This window comes from Bombina bombina, chromosome 1, assembly GCF_027579735.1.
Source record: "Bombina bombina isolate aBomBom1 chromosome 1, aBomBom1.pri, whole genome shotgun sequence".
NCBI classification, from domain to species: Eukaryota; Metazoa; Chordata; class Amphibia; order Anura; family Bombinatoridae; genus Bombina; species Bombina bombina.
In genome coordinates this window covers 1,550,966,223-1,550,984,456 of record NC_069499.1, presented here as the reverse complement: position 1 = coordinate 1,550,984,456, position 18,234 = coordinate 1,550,966,223, and the positions used below count along the sequence as shown (strand labels likewise).

Here is an 18,234-nt window from a genome sequence, read left to right as displayed (position 1 = left end):
AGCAGGGCCAATAATTATACAATTACCGAAGGTAAATCAGATCTACTCCATATAGGACTCCTCCTGAACGTCATACATTTTTTAAAAACCTATCTTACTTTATCAATCATGTATCACTCAATAATATCCTTAACTGTAAACTTTCTTTGAATCCTCTACCTTTCCTTTTTGATAAGACCCCTAAACTTAACTCAAAAGCTCACATGTAACTCATGAAGCTTGCTCTAAATAGTACTCGACAACTAATTCCCAAACTCTGAAAAAAAGATACACACCCTACACTAGCTATGTGGACAAACCAACTACAAACTAATTTGTCACTTGAACAATACTTTTATTTCACCACTGACAATCTCGAATTTACTATGACATGATATTTCTCTGGAAATCTATACAACGTTAGCTCATAAAAAGCAATGGTTCAGAGGATGATAAAAAGTTAAGTACATTTATTTCAAATGACAAATAACACCAATTAAAATCACTCAAACAGAACCAACTCAAATGAGCATATATAAGTTAAAACAATGCAATGCGTTTCTTGGCTCTTATGCTCATTTGAGTTGGTTCTATTTGAGTGATTTTAATTGGTGTTATTTGTCATTTTAAATAAATGTACTTCACTTTTTATCATCTTCTGCACCATTGCCTTTTATGAGCTAACGTTACCTATCGGAGCCTAAACATTGTTTGGTTATTGATGAAGATCCAGTGTTCCTGCTCAGAAGATTTAGGAGTTCAGCTAGCTGGGTTGCTGCAAACATCCAGCCGGCATCATATGGCACACTAGGGTGCCGCTCATAAATGTGAGTACCCTGTGCTTATTGGATTTGTGGTGTCTATAGATACACACATGCGGCGCCTCTCTTGTTGTATCGCTGTTCCTTAGATTCTACACACACCGGTGGGAGAGGAGAGTGCAGCCATCATCGGACATATGAGGATCACCTTATTCCGATTTCATTGGATTGAAGTGTTTATTTCAACCTTCTTTGGACTTGAATTTGGTGACAAGATTTGATGTTATTTTATATATATATATATATATTTATATATATATATATATATATATATATATATATATATATATATATATATATATATATATATATATATATATATGTATATATATATATATATATATATATATATATATATATATATATATATATATATATATATATGTATATGTAACATTCTATTTGTATTATCAATTGATTGTTGCTCTAGCACTTTAAGAAGGACATAGGAGCGCCCCTTATTGATAGTGAGTTTCACTATCATCCATTTAGAAAGCAATGTGATAGCATATCTCATCTAAAAAAAAATACAGTTTATTTGGTTTTGCCAAATGATATGCAAATCCAAATTGTGCACTATGAATTATACTAATTGTTTTATACTGTTGTCATTTTTTCCTAGTACTGTAAATGCTTCCTGCATATTAATACATTTTCTTATTAACAAAATGCTTTACACAAACACTTCAACAGCTTTCTTCTACATTTGCTTTGCATATTAAAAAAATAGAATAATAGGTTTTTTTATATACAATGATTTGTCATTATTACTGTTTTATTACTACTGCTGAATGAATCCAATAATGTGTTCAATATTGCTAATAAATTGTATTAATAATTGTAAATTAATAATAAAAATGTCAATTTATTGACAGGCTTTAATTATCCTAAATTAAACTTTGGGGCACATACAAAACAGTTTGGAAACAATTTATTCAGGGTGTTTATATATGTAATTATTATATTACTAATTGTTAAATTAGTTGAAAATCCCCTGACAAACAAAAGTTATAGATTTTTTATAAAAGACCTCAGCCACAGAACAGCCTTCCAAATCATACCCAATCCAAATGCATGCAGGGTGTTAAAGAGCATAACATTTAAAAAAACAAACAAAAAAACAAACAATGTTTATCATATTTTCTTCTCTATATCCTTTGTTGAAGAAGCAGCAATGCACTACTGGGAGCTACCTGAAAAATTTGGATGAGCCAATGACAAGAGGAATATATGTGCAGCCACAAATCAGTAGCTATCTCCCAGAAGCGTAGTGCTGCTACTGAGCATACCTAGGTATGCTTTCCAATAAAGGTTACCACAGAGCAAAGAAAATTAAATAATAGAAATAAATTGGAAAGCTGTTTAAAATTGTATACTGAATAATGAAAGTTTAAATTTGAATTTATTGCCCCTTCAACTAGTTCACAATAATTTTAATCACATCTTCCTGTGATATAGATAGAGCTTACCCTGAGGAGAACGCAGCACAGCAGCCAGCTCTGCCGGGACATCCAGCTGAGTCAGGTCCTGTCCAACAGAAGCAAGAATTAATACTAAAAAATACATCTACAGGTATATCCCGAGGATCACCATTACACAGAGATAAAGTATGGTATACAGAGGACTGCTATAAATATATTATACAGAGGCCTGCTATAGATATGGTATACAGAGGCCTGCTATAGATATGGTATACAGAGGCCTGCTATAAATATGTTATACAGAGGACTGCTATAAATATGGTAAACAGAGGCCTGCTATAAATATGTTATACAGAGGCCTGCTATAAATATGTTATACAGAGGCCTGCTATTAATATGGTATACAGAGGCCTGCTATAAATATGTTATACAGAGGCCTGCTATTAATATGGTATACAGAGGCCTGCTATAAATATGTTATACAGAGGCCTGCTATTAATATGGTATACAGAGGCCTGCTATAAATATGTTATACAGAGGCCTGCTATTAATATGGTATACAGAGGCCTGCTATAAATATGTTATACAGAGGACTGCTATAAATATGTTATACAGAGGCCTGCTATAGATATGGTATACAGAGGACTGCTATAAATATGGTATACAGAGGCCTGCTATAGATATGGTATACAGAGGCCTGCTATAAATATGTTATACAGAGGCCTGTTATAAGTATGATATACAGAGGACTGCTATAAATACTGTATACAGAGGCCTGCTATAGATATGGTATACAGAGGCCTGCTATAAATATATTATACAGAGGAGGACTGCTATAAATATATTATACACAGGACTGTTATAGGTATGTTATACAGAGGACTGCTATAAATATATTATACACAGGACTGTTATAAGTATGTTATACAGAGGACTGCTATAAATACTGTATACAGAGGACTGCTATAAATATATTACACAGAGGACTGTTATAAGTATGTTATACAGAGGACTGTTATAAGTATGTTATACAGAGGACTGTTATAAGTATGTTATACAGAGGACTGTTATAAGTATGTTATACAGAGGACTGCTATAAATACTGTATACAGAGGACTGCTATAAATATATTATACACAGGACTGTTATAGGTATGTTATACAGAGGACTGCTATAAATATGTTACACAGAGGACTGTTATAAGTATGTTATACAGATTACAGAGGACTGCTATAAATACTGTATACAGAGGACTGCTATAAATATGTTACACAGAGGACTGTTATAAGTATGTTATACAGAGGACTGCTATAAATACTGTATACAGAGGACTGCTATAAATATGTTATACAGAGGACTGTTATAAGTATGGTATACAGAGGACTGCTATAAATACTGTATACAGAGGCCTGCTATAAGTATGGTATACAGATGCCTGCTATAAATATATTATACACTGGACTGTTATAAGTATGATATACAGAGGACTGCTATAAAAACTGTATACAGAGGCCTGCTAGAAATATGATATAAAGAGGACTGCTATAAATATGGTATACAGAGGACTGCTATAAATATGTTATACAGAGGCCTTCTATAAATATGTTATACAGAGGCCTGCTATAAATATATTATACAGAGGCCTGCTATAAATATGGTATACAGAGGCCTGCTATTAATATGGTATACAGAGGCCTGCTATAAATATGTTATACAGAGGCCTGCTATAAATATGGTATACAGAAGCCTGCTATAAATAGATATAGAGAGGCCTGCTATAAATATGGTATACAGAAGCCTGCTATAAATAGATATAGAGAGGCCTGCTATAGATATGTTATACAGAGGCCTGCTATAAATATGGTATACAGAGGCCTGCTATAGATATGGTATACAGAGGCCTGCTATAGATATGGTATACAGAGGCCTGCTATAGATATGGTATACAGAGGCCTGCTATAGATATGGTATACAGAGGCCTGCTATAAATAGATATACAGAGGCCTGCTATAGATATGGTATACAGAGGCCTGCTATAGATATGGTATACAGAGGCCTGCTATAGATATGGTATACAGAGGCCTGCTATAAATAAATAGATATGCAGAGGACTGCTATAAATATGTTATACAGAGGACTGTTATAAGTATGGTATACAGAGGACTGCTATAAATACTGTATACAGAGGCCTGCTATAAGTATGGTATACAGAGGCCTGCTATAAATATATTATACACTGGACTGTTATAAGTATGATATACAGAGGACTGCTATAAATACTGTATACAGAGGACTGCTAGAAATATGATATAAAGAGGCCTTCTATAAATATGGTATACAGAGGACTGCTATAAATATGTTATACAGAGGCCTTCTATAAATATGTTATACAGAGGCCTGCTATAAATACTGTATACAGAGGACTGCTATAAATATATTATACAGAGGCCTGCTATAAATATGGTATACAGAGGCCTGCTATTAATATGGTATACAGAGGCCTGCTATAAATATGTTATACAGAGGCCTGCTATTAATATGGTATACAGAGGCCTGCTATAAATATGTTATACAGAGGCCTGCTATAAATATGGTATACAGAAGCCTGCTATAAATAGATATAGAGAGGCCTGCTATAGATATGTTATACAGAGGCCTGCTATAAATATGGTATACAGAGGCCTGCTATAGATATGGTATACAGAGGCCTGCTATAGATATGGTATACAGAGGCCTGCTATAGATATGGTATACAGAGGCCTGCTATAGATATGGTATACAGAGGCCTGCTATAGATATGGTATACAGAGGCCTGCTATAGATATGGTATACAGAGGCCTGCTATAAATAGATATACAGAGGCCTGCTATAGATATGGTATACAGAGGCCTGCTATAGATATGGTATACAGAGGCCTGCTATAAATAGATATACAGAGGCCTGCTATAGATATGGTATACAGAGGCCTGCTATAAATAGATATACAGAGGCCTGCTATAGATATGGTATACAGAGGCCTGCTATAAATAGATATACAGAGGCCTGCTATAGATATGGTATACAGAGGCCTGCTATAGATATGGTATACAGAGGCCTGCTATAGATATGGTATACAGAGGCCTGCTATAAATAGATATACAGAGGCCTGCTATAGATATGGTATACAGAGGCCTGCTATAAATAGATATACAGAGGCCTGCTATAGATATGGTATACAGAGGCCTGCTATAGATACTGTATACAGAGGCCTGCTATAAATAGATATACAGAGGCCTGTTATAGATATGGTATACAGAGGCCTGATATAGATATGTTATACAGAGGCCTGCTATAGATATGGTATACAGAGGTCTGCTATAGATATGGTATACAGAGGTCTGCTATAGATATGTTATACAGAGGCCTGCTATAGATATGGTATACAGAGGCCAGCTATATATATGGTATACAGAGGCCTGCTATAGATATGGTATACAGAGGCCTGCTATAGATATGGTATACAGAGGCCTACTATAAATAGATATACAGAGGCCTGCTATCGATATGGTATACAGAGGCCTGCTATAGATATGGTATACAGAGGCCTGCTATAAATATGGTATACAGAGGCCTGCTATAGATATGGTATACAGAGGCCTGCTATAAATATGGTATACAGAGGCCTGCTATAGATATGATATACAGAGGCCTGCTATAGATATGGTATACAGAGGTCTGCTATAGATATGATATACAGAGGCCTGCTATAGATATGGTATACAGAGGCCTGCTATAGATATGGTATACAGAGGCCTGCTATAGATATGGTATACAGAGGCCTGCTATAGATATGGTATACAGAGGCCTGCTATAGATATGGTATACAGAGGCCTGCTATAAATATGGTATACAGAGGCCTGCTATAGATATGGTATACAGAGGCCTGCTATAGATATGGTATACAGAGGCCTGCTATAGATATGGTATTCAGAGGTCTGCTATAGATATGGTATACAGAGGCCTGCTATAGATATGGTATACAGAGGCCTGCTATAAATAGATATACAGAGGCCTGCTATAGATATGATATACAGAGGCCTGCTATAGATATGGTTTACAGATGCCTGCTATAGATATGGTATACAGAGGCCTGCTATAAATATGGTATACAGAGGCCTGCTATAGATATGGTATACAGAGGCCTGCTATAGATATGGTATACAGAGGCCTGCTATAAATATAGTATACAGAGGCCTGCTATAGATATGGTATACAGAGGCCTGCTATAAATAGATATACAGAGGCCTGCTATAGATATGGTATACAGAGGCCTGCTATAGATATGGTATACAGAGGCCTGCTATAGATATGGTATACAGAGGCCTGCTATAGATATGATATACAGAGGCCTGCTATAGATATGGTATACAGAGGCCTGCTATAAATAGATATACAGAGGCCTGCTATAGATATGGTATACAGAGGCCTGCTATAGATATGGTATACAGAGGCCTGCTATAGATATGATATACAGAGGCCTGCTATAGATATGGTATACAGAGGCCTGCTATAGATATGGTATACAGAGGCCTGCTATAGATATGGTATACAGAGGCCTGCTATAGATATGGTATACAGAGGCCTGCTATAGATATGGTATACAGAGGCCTGCTATAGATATGGTATACAGAGGCCTGCTATAAATATGGTATACAGAGGCCTGCTATAGATATGATATACAGAGGCCTGCTATAGATATGGTATACAGAGGTCTGCTATAGATATGATATACAGAGGCCTGCTATAGATATGGTATACAGAGGCCTGCTATAGATATGGTATACAGAGGCCTGCTATAGATATGGTATACAGAGGCCTGCTATAGATATGGTATACAGAGGCCTGCTATAAATATGGTATACAGAGGCCTGCTATAGATATGGTATACAGAGGCCTGCTATAGATATGGTATACAGAGGCCTGCTATAGATATGGTATACAGAGGTCTGCTATAGATATGGTATACAGAGGCCTGCTATAAATAGATATACAGAGGCCTGCTATAGATATGATATACAGAGGCCTGCTATAGATATGGTATACAGATGCCTGCTATAGATATGGTATACAGAGGCCTGCTATAAATATGGTATACAGAGGCCTGCTATAGATATGGTATACAGAGGCCTGCTATAGATATGGTATACAGAGGCCTGCTATAAATATAGTATACAGAGGCCTGCTATAGATATGGTATACAGAGGCCTGCTATAAATAGATATACAGAGGCCTGCTATAGATATGGTATACAGAGGCCTGCTATAGATATGGTATACAGAGGCCTGCTATAGATATGGTATACAGAGGCCTGCTATAAATATGTTATACAGAGGACTGCTATAAATATGTTATACAGAGGACTGCTATAAATATGGTAAACAGAGGCCTGCTATAAATATGTTATACAGAGGCCTGCTATAAATATGTTATACAGAGGCCTGCTATTAATATGGTATACAGAGGCCTGCTATAAATATGTTATACAGAGGCCTGCTATTAATATGGTATACAGAGGCCTGCTATAAATATGTTATACAGAGGCCTGCTATAAATATGTTATACAGAGGCCTGCTATAGATATGGTATACAGAGGCCTGCTATAAATATGTTATACAGAGGACTGCTATAAATATGTTATACAGAGGCCTGCTATAGATATGTTATACAGAGGACTGCTATAAATATGTTATACAGAGGACTGCTATAAATATATTATACACAGGACTGTTATAAGTATGATATACAGAGGACTGCTACAAATACTGTATACAGAGGCCTGCTATAAATATGGTATACAGAGGCCTTCTATAAATACTGTATACAGAGGCCTGCTATAGATATGGTATACAGAGGCCTGCTATAAATATATTATACAGAGGAGGACTGCTATAAATATATTATACACAGGACTGTTATAAGTATGTTATACAGAGGACTGCTATAAATATGTTATACAGAGGACTGTTATAAGTATGTTATACAGAGGACTGCTATAAATACTGTATACAGAGGACTGCTATAAATATGTTACACAGAGGACTGTTATAAGTATGTTATACAGAGGACTGCTATAAATACTGTATACAGAGGACTGCTATAAATATGTTACACAGAGGACTGTTATAAGTATGTTATACAGAGGACTGCTATAAATACTGTATACAGAGGACTGCTATAAATATGTTATACAGAGGACTGTTATAAGTATGTTATACAGAGGACTGTTATAAGTATGGTATACAGAGGACTGCTATAAATACTGTATACAGAGGACTGCTAGAAATATGATATAAAGAGGACTGCTATAAATATGGAATACAGAGGCCTGCTATAAATATGTTATACAGAGGCCTTCTATAAATATGTTATACAGAGGCCTGCTATAAATACTGTATACAGAGGACTGCTATAAATATTTTATACAGAGGCCTGCTATAAATATGGTATACAGAGGCCTGCTATTAATATGGTATACAGAGGCCTGCTATAAATATGGTATACAGAAGCCTGCTATAAATAGATATAGAGAGGCCTGCTATAGATATGTTATACAGAGGCCTGCTATAAATATGGTATACAGAGGCCTGCTATAGATATGGTATACAGAGGCCTGCTATAGATATGGTATACAGAGGCCTGCTATAGATATGGTATACAGAGGCCTGCTATAGATATGGTATACAGAGGCCTGCTATAGATATGGTATACAGAGGCCTGCTATAAATAGATATACAGAGGCCTGCTATAGATATGGTATACAGAGGCCTGCTATAGATATGGTATACAGAGGCCTGCTATAAATAGATATACAAAGGCCTGCTATAGATATGGTATACAGAGGCCTGCTATAAATAGATATACAGAGGCCTGCTATAGATATGGTATACAGAGGCCTGCTATAAATAGATATACAGAGGCCTGCTATAGATATGGTATACAGAGGCCTGCTATAGATATGGTATACAGAGGCCTGCTATAAATAGATATACAGAGGCCTGCTATAGATATGGTATACAGAGGCCTGCTATAAATAGATATACAGAGGCCTGCTATAGATATGGTATACAGAGGCCTGCTATAGATACTGTATACAGAGGCCTGCTATAAATAGATATACAGAGGCCTGCTATAGATATGGTATACAGAGGCCTGATATAGATATGTTATACAGAGGCCTGCTATAGATATGGTATACAGAGGTCTGCTATTGATATGGTATACAGAGGTCTGCTATAGATATGTTATACAGAGGCCTGCTATAGATATGGTATACAGAGGCCAGCTATAGATATGGTATACAGAGGCCTGCTATAGATATGGTATACAGAGGCCTGCTATAGATATGGTATACAGAGGCCTACTATAAATAGATATACAGAGGCCTGCTATCGATATGGTATACAGAGGCCTGCTATAGATATGGTATACAGAGGCCTGCTATAAATATGGTATACAGAGGCCTGCTATAGATATGGTATACAGAGGCCTGCTATAAATATGGTATACAGAGGCCTGCTATAAATATGGTATACAGAGGCCTGCTATAGATATGATATACAGAGGCCTGCTATAGATATGGTATACAGAGGTCTGCTATAGATATGATATACAGAGGCCTGCTATAGATATGGTATACAGAGGCCTGCTATAGATATGGTATACAGAGGCCTGCTATAGATATGGTATACAGAGGCCTGCTATAGATATGGTATACAGAGGCCTGCTATAAATATGGTATACAGAGGCCTGCTATAGATATGGTATACAGAGGCCTGCTATAGATATGGTATACAGAGGCCTGCTATAGATATGGTATACAGAGGTCTGCTATAGATATGGTATACAGAGGCCTGCTATAGATATGGTATACAGAGGCCTGCTATAAATAGATATACAGAGGCCTGCTATAGATATGATATACAGAGGCCTGCTATAGATATGGTTTACAGATGCCTGCTATAGATATGGTATACAGAGGCCTGCTATAAATATGGTATACAGAGGCCTGCTATAGATATGGTATACAGAGGCCTGCTATAGATATGGTATACAGAGGCCTGCTATAAATATAGTATACAGAGGCCTGCTATAGATATGGTATACAGAGGCCTGCTATAAATAGATATACAGAGGCCTGCTATAGATATGGTATACAGAGGCCTGCTATAGATATGGTATACAGAGGCCTGCTATAGATATGGTATACAGAGGCCTGCTATAGATATGATATACAGAGGCCTGCTATAGATATGGTATACAGAGGCCTGCTATAAATAGATATACAGAGGCCTGCTATAGATATGGTATACAGAGGCCTGCTATAGATATGGTATACAGAGGCCTGCTATAGATATGGTATACAGAGGCCTGCTATAGATATGATATACAGAGGCCTGCTATAGATATGGTATACAGAGGCCTGCTATAAATAGATATACAGAGGCCTGCTATAGATATGGTATACAGAGGCCTGCTATAGATATGGTATACAGAGGCCTGCTATAGATATGGTATACAGAGGCCTGCTATAGATATGGTATACAGAGGCCTGCTATAGATATGGTATACAGAGGCCTGCTATAGATATGGTATACAGAGGCCTGCTATAGATATGATATACAGAGGCCTGCTATAGATATGGTATACAGAGGTCTGCTATAGATATGATATACAGAGGCCTGCTATAGATATGGTATACAGAGGCCTGCTATAGATATGGTATACAGAGGCCTGCTATAGATATGGTATACAGAGGCCTGCTATAGATATGGTATACAGAGGCCTGCTATAGATATGGTATACAGAGGCCTGCTATAAATATGGTATACAGAGGCCTGCTATAGATATGGTATACAGAGGCCTGCTATAGATATGGTATACAGAGGCCTGCTATAGATATGGTATACAGAGGTCTGCTATAGATATGGTATACAGAGGCCTGCTATAGATATGGTATACAGAGGCCTGCTATAAATAGATATACAGAGGCCTGCTATAGATATGATATACAGAGGCCTGCTATAGATATGGTATACAGATGCCTGCTATAGATATGGTATACAGAGGCCTGCTATAAATATGGTATACAGAGGCCTGCTATAGATATGGTATACAGAGGCCTGCTATAGATATGGTATACAGAGGCCTGCTATAGATATGGTATACAGAGGCCTGCTATAAATAGATATACAGAGGCCTGCTATAGATATGGTATACAGAGGCCTGCTATAAATATGGTATACAGAGGCCTGCTATAAATATATTATACAGAGGAGGACTGCTATAAATATATTATACACAGGACTGTTATAAGTATGGTATACAGAGGACTGCTATAAATACTGTATACAGAGGACTGCTATAAATATATTATACAGAGGACTGTTATAAGTATGTTATACAGAGGACTGCTATAAATACTGTATACAGAGGACTGCTATAAATATATTACACAGAGGACTGTTATAAGTATGTTATACAGAGGACTGTTATAAGTATGTTATACAGAGGACTGTTATAAGTATGTTATACAGAGGACTGTTATAAGTATGTTATACAGAGGACTGCTATAAATACTGTATACAGAGGACTGCTATAAATATATTATACACAGGACTGTTATAGGTATGTTATACAGAGGACTGCTATAAATATGTTATACAGAGGACTGTTATAAGTATGTTATACAGAGGACTGCTATAAATACTGTATACAGAGACTGCTATAAATATGTTATACAGAGGACTGTTATAAGTATGGTATACAGAGGACTGCTATAAATATGTTACACAGAGGACTGTTATAAGTATGTTATACAGAGGACTGCTATAAATACTGTATACAGAGGACTGCTATAAATATGTTATACAGAGGACTGTTATAAGTATGGTATACAGAGGACTGCTATAAATACTGTATACAGAGGCCTGCTATAAGTATGGTATACAGATGCCTGCTATAAATATATTATACACTGGACTGTTATAAGTATGATATACAGAGGACTGCTATAAAAACTGTATACAGAGGACTGCTAGAAATATGATATAAAGAGGCCTTCTATAAATATGGTATACAGAGGCCTGCTATAAATATGTTATACAGAGGCCTTCTATAAATATGTTATACAGAGGCCTGCTATAAATATATTATACAGAGGCCTGCTATAAATATGGTATACAGAGGCCTGCTATTAATATGGTATACAGAGGCCTGCTATAAATATGTTATACAGAGGCCTGCTATAAATATGGTATACAGAAGCCTGCTATAAATAGATATAGAGAGGCCTGCTATAAATATGGTATACAGAAGCCTGCTATAAATAGATATAGAGAGGCCTGCTATAGATATGTTATACAGAGGCCTGCTATAAATATGGTATACAGAGGCCTGCTATAGATATGGTATACAGAGGCCTGCTATAGATATGGTATACAGAGGCCTGCTATAGATATGGTATACAGAGGCCTGCTATAGATATGGTATACAGAGGCCTGCTATAGATATGGTATACAGAGGCCTGCTATAGATATGGTATACAGAGGCCTGCTATAGATATGGTATACAGAGGCCTGCTATAGATATGGTATACAGAGGCCTGCTATAGATATGGTATACAGAGGCCTGCTATAAATAGATATACAGAGGCCTGCTATAGATATGGTATACAGAGGCCTGCTATAGATATGGTATACAGAGGCCTGCTATAGATATGTTATACAGAGGCCTGCTATAGATATGGTATACAGAGGCCTGCTATAAATAAATAGATATGCAGAGGACTGCTATAAATATGTTATACAGAGGACTGTTATAAGTATGGTATACAGAGGACTGCTATAAATACTGTATACAGAGGCCTGCTATAAGTATGGTATACAGAGGCCTGCTATAAATATATTATACACTGGACTGTTATAAGTATGATATACAGAGGACTGCTATAAATACTGTATACAGAGGACTGCTAGAAATATGATATAAAGAGGACTGCTATAAATATGGTATACAGAGGACTGCTATAAATATGTTATACAGAGGCCTTCTATAAATATGTTATACAGAGGCCTGCTATAAATACTGTATACAGAGGACTGCTATAAATATATTATACAGAGGCCTGCTATAAATATGGTATACAGAGGCCTGCTATTAATATGGTATACAGAGGCCTGCTATAAATATGTTATACAGAGGCCTGCTATTAATATGGTATACAGAGGCCTGCTATAAATATGGTATACAGAAGCCTGCTATAAATAGATATAGAGAGGCCTGCTATAGATATGTTATACAGAGGCCTGCTATAAATATGGTATACAGAGGCCTGCTATAGATATGGTATACAGAGGCCTGCTATAGATATGGTATACAGAGGCCTGCTATAGATATGGTATACAGAGGCCTGCTATAGATATGGTATACAGAGGCCTGCTATAGATATGGTATACAGAGGCCTGCTATAGATATGGTATACAGAGGCCTGCTATAGATATGGTATACAGAGGCCTGCTATAAATAGATATACAGAGGCCTGCTATAGATATGGTATACAGAGGCCTGCTATAGATATGGTATACAGAGGCCTGCTATAAATAGATATACAGAGGCCTGCTATAGATATGGTATACAGAGGCCTGCTATAAATAGATATACAGAGGCCTGCTATAGATATGGTATACAGAGGCCTGCTATAAATAGATATACAGAGGCCTGCTATAGATATGGTATACAGAGGCCTGCTATAGATATGGTATACAGAGGCCTGCTATAGATATGATATACAGAGGCCTGCTATAGATATGGTATACAGAGGCCTGCTATAAATAGATATACAGAGGCCTGCTATAGATATGGTATACAGAGGCCTGCTATAGATATGGTATACAGAGGCCTGCTATAGATATGGTATACAGAGGCCTGCTATAGATATGGTATACAGAGGCCTGCTATAGATATGGTATACAGAGGCCTGCTATAGATATGGTATACAGAGGCCTGCTATAGATATGGTATACAGAGGCCTGCTATAGATATGGTATACAGAGGCCTGCTATAAATAGATATACAGAGGCCTGCTATAAATAGATATACAGAGGCCTGCTATAAATAGATATACAGAGGCCTGCTATAGATATGGTATACAGAGGCCTGCTATAGATATGGTATACAGAGGCCTGCTATAGATATGGTATACAGAGGCCTGCTATAGATATGGTATACAGAGGCCTGCTATAGATATGATATACAGAGGCCTGCTATAGATATGGTATACAGAGGCCTGCTATAAATAGATATACAGAGGCCTGCTATAGATATGGTATACAGAGGCCTGCTATAGATATGGTATACAGAGGCCTGCTATAGATATGATATACAGAGGCCTGCTATAGATATGGTATACAGAGGCCTGCTATAAATAGATATACAGAGGCCTGCTATAGATATGGTATACAGAGGCCTGCTATAGATATGGTATACAGAGGCCTGCTATAGATATGGTATACAGAGGCCTGCTATAGATATGGTATACAGAGGCCTGCTATAGATATGGTATACAGAGGCCTGCTATAAATAGATATACAGAGGCCTGCTATAAATAGATATACAGAGGCCTGCTATAAATAGATATACAGAGGCCTGCTATAGATATGGTATACAGAGGCCTGCTATAAATAGATATACAGAGGCCTGCTATAAATAGATATACAGAGGCCTGCTATAGATATGGTATACAGAGGCCTGCTATAAATAGATATACAGAGGCCTGCTATAGATATGGTATACAGAGGCCTGCTATAAATAGATATACAGAGGCCTGCTATAAATAGATATACAGAGGCCTGCTATAAATAGATATACAGAGGCCTGCTATAAATAGATATACAGAGGCCTGCTATAGATATGGTATACAGAGGCCTGCTATAAATAGATATACAGAGGCCTGCTATAAATAGATATACAGAGGCCTGCTATAGATATGGTATACAGAGGCCTGCTATAAATAGATATACAGAGGCCTGCTATAGATATGGTATACAGAGGCCTGCTATAAATAGATATACAGAGGCCTGCTATAAATATGGTATACAGAGGCCTGCTATAAATATGGTATACAGAGGCTTGCTATAAATAGATATACAGAGGCCTGCTATAGATATGGTATACAGAGGCCTGCTATAGATATGGTATACAGAGGCCTGCTATAAATATGGTATACAGAGGCCTGCTATAAATATGGTATACAGAGGCCTGCTATAAATATGGTATACAGAGGCTTGCTATAAATAGATATACAGAGGCCTGCTATAGATATGGTATACAGAGGCCTGCTATAGATATGGTATACAGAGGCCTGCTATAGATATGGTATACAGAGGCCTGCTATAGATATGGTATACAGATGCCTGCTATAGATATGGTATACAGAGGCCTGCTATAAATAGATATACAGAGGCCTGCTATAGATATGGTATACAGAGGCCTGCTATAGATATGGTATACAGAGGCCTGCTATAGATATGGTATACAGAGGCCTGCTATAAATAGATATACAGAGGCCTGCTATAGATATGGTATACAGAGGCCTGCTATAGATATGGTATACAGAGGCCTGCTATAGATATGGTATACAGAGGCCTGCTATAGATATGGTATACAGAGGTCTGCTATAGATATGGTATACAGAGGCCTGCTATAGATATGGTATACAGAGGCCTGCTATAGATATGGTATACAGAGGCCTGCTATAGATATGGTATACAGAGGCCTGCTATAGATATGGTATACAGAGGCCTGCTATAGATATGGTATACAGAGGCCTGCTATAGATATGGTATACAGAGGCCTGCTATAGATATGGTATACAGAGGCCTGCTATAGATATGGTATACAGAGGCCTGCTATAGATATGGTATACAGAAGCCTGCTATAGATATGGTATACAGAGGCCTGCTATAGATATGGTATACAGAGGCCTGCTATAGATATGGTATACAGAGGCCTGCTATAGATATGGTATACAGAGGTCTGCTATAGATATGGTATACAGAGGCCTGCTATAGATATGGTATACAGAGGCCTGCTATAGATATGGTATACAGAGGCCTGCTATAGATATGGTATACAGAGGCCTGCTATAGATATGGTATACAGAGGCCTGCTATAGATATGGTATACAGAGGCCTGCTATAGATATGGTATACAGAGGCCTGCTATAGATATGGTATACAGAGGCCTGCTATAGATATGGTATACAGAGGCCTGCTATAGATATGGTATACAGAGGCCTGCTATAGATATGGTATACAGAGGCCTGCTATAGATATGGTATACAGAGGCCTGCTATAGATATGGTATACAGAGGCCTGCTATAGATATGGTATACAGAGGCCTGCTATAGATATGGTATACAGAGGCCTGCTATAGATATGGTATACAGAGGCCTGCTATAGATATGGTATACAGAGGCCTGCTATAGATATGGTATACAGAGGCCTGCTATAGATATGGTATACAGAGGCCTGCTATAGATATGGTATACAGAGGCCTGCTATAGATATGGTATACAGAGGCCTGCTATAGATATGGTATACAGAGGCCTGTTATGATTTAGGGTAAATTTATCAAATTTGCATAATTTACAACTTCCCCCTCCCAAAAGAACAACAGAATATTTTTAAAATAAATAAATAATAATAATATTTATAAGCAATGACAACTCATAGGAATAAATCATTAGCCACAATATATTATATGAAAAGGATATGCTTTATGAAATGTGCAAACAATAAATAAATAAATGCTGCCGTTAACAGCAGCCACTGGAACATAAATTGCTGCCAGTTTGTAAAAAAACACACATTATTATTGTTATTATAGAAATAATAATAATATTTATGGTTATTATCTTGCAAATGGCCACCTAATTTCGTAATACCTATTGCAGAATCTAATAGTTCGGCAACATCTAATAATCCCATCCTGGTCACCATAAGCTTTTCTAGTATTTTTGAGGCGCAGAGCTGGCAACCCTCGTACAAACAGATCTATTTTACACAGTATCAGACTATACATGCAAAGACACTAGAGAGAATGAAGATAAGGGGGAGCGGCTATTGTAACTTACCATGTTAGTCACAGGCTCCTGACGGCTGTCCCTGAACTGCAATAGAGTAAAATAGTCATTTTTAGACTTTATTACACAGAAACATGTCCCAGCAACAGAAAGGTTTTGTTTCTTTGGCTGACACATATCTGATGATGTCACAAAATAGGTCCATAAAAAAATCTACTGATGTATAAAGATTCCAAACTAACTTCATTTACAGGTGACACCTTAGTTACATATTATAAAAAACAGTTGTTAAAGTTTACTCTTTTCTTCTACTATTACTTATTTGTTTCCATTGTTAAAGGGACAGTAAAGTTATCATGATTTAGACAGAGAATACAATTTTAAACAACTTTCAAATTTACTTCTATTATTTAATTTGTTTCCTTCTCTTGTTATCCTTTGCTGAAAGGTTTATCTAGGTAAGCTCAGGAGCAGCAAAGAACCTAGGTTCTAGCTGCTGATTGGTGGCTGCATATATGTACCGATTGTCATTGGCTCACCCATGTTCTACCTAAATCATGAAAGAAACATTTTGGGTTTCATGTCCCTTTAATGTCAATATTCATTTACAATAGCTTAAAAGCTTGAAGATCACTTAACAAACAATCAAATACAACATTTGATGCATAAGTCATTTTAAAATATTATACAATTATAACTTTTTACTGTTTTATTGTAAAGACTTTTAAAATAGAATCATAAGTAGATTTTGTATTTTTTCTTCTTCTTAAAGGGATATGAAAGCCAAATTTTTTATTTCATGATTTAGAAAGAGCATGCAGTTATTAACAACTTTCTAATTTACTTCTATTACCTAATTTGATTCATTCTTTTGATATCCTTTGCTAAAAAGCAT

The 18,234-nt window shown here is 36.7% G+C and overlaps 1 protein-coding gene across 1 annotated transcript in view; it reads right to left on the bottom strand.

Annotated features, from left to right (window-relative positions):
* Positions 1–17,516, bottom strand: part of MYO15B (myosin XVB) — a 214,696-nt gene extending 197,180 nt beyond the window's left edge. The window contains exons 1-2 of the mRNA XM_053722137.1: positions 17,391–17,516; positions 2,270–2,327 (exon numbers count right to left, since the gene is read on the bottom strand). Coding sequence (XP_053578112.1) covers positions 2,270–2,327; positions 17,391–17,516 — 184 coding nt within the window. The remainder of the gene's footprint in view (positions 1–2,269; positions 2,328–17,390) is intronic.
* Positions 17,517–18,234: the final 718 nt, after the last annotated feature.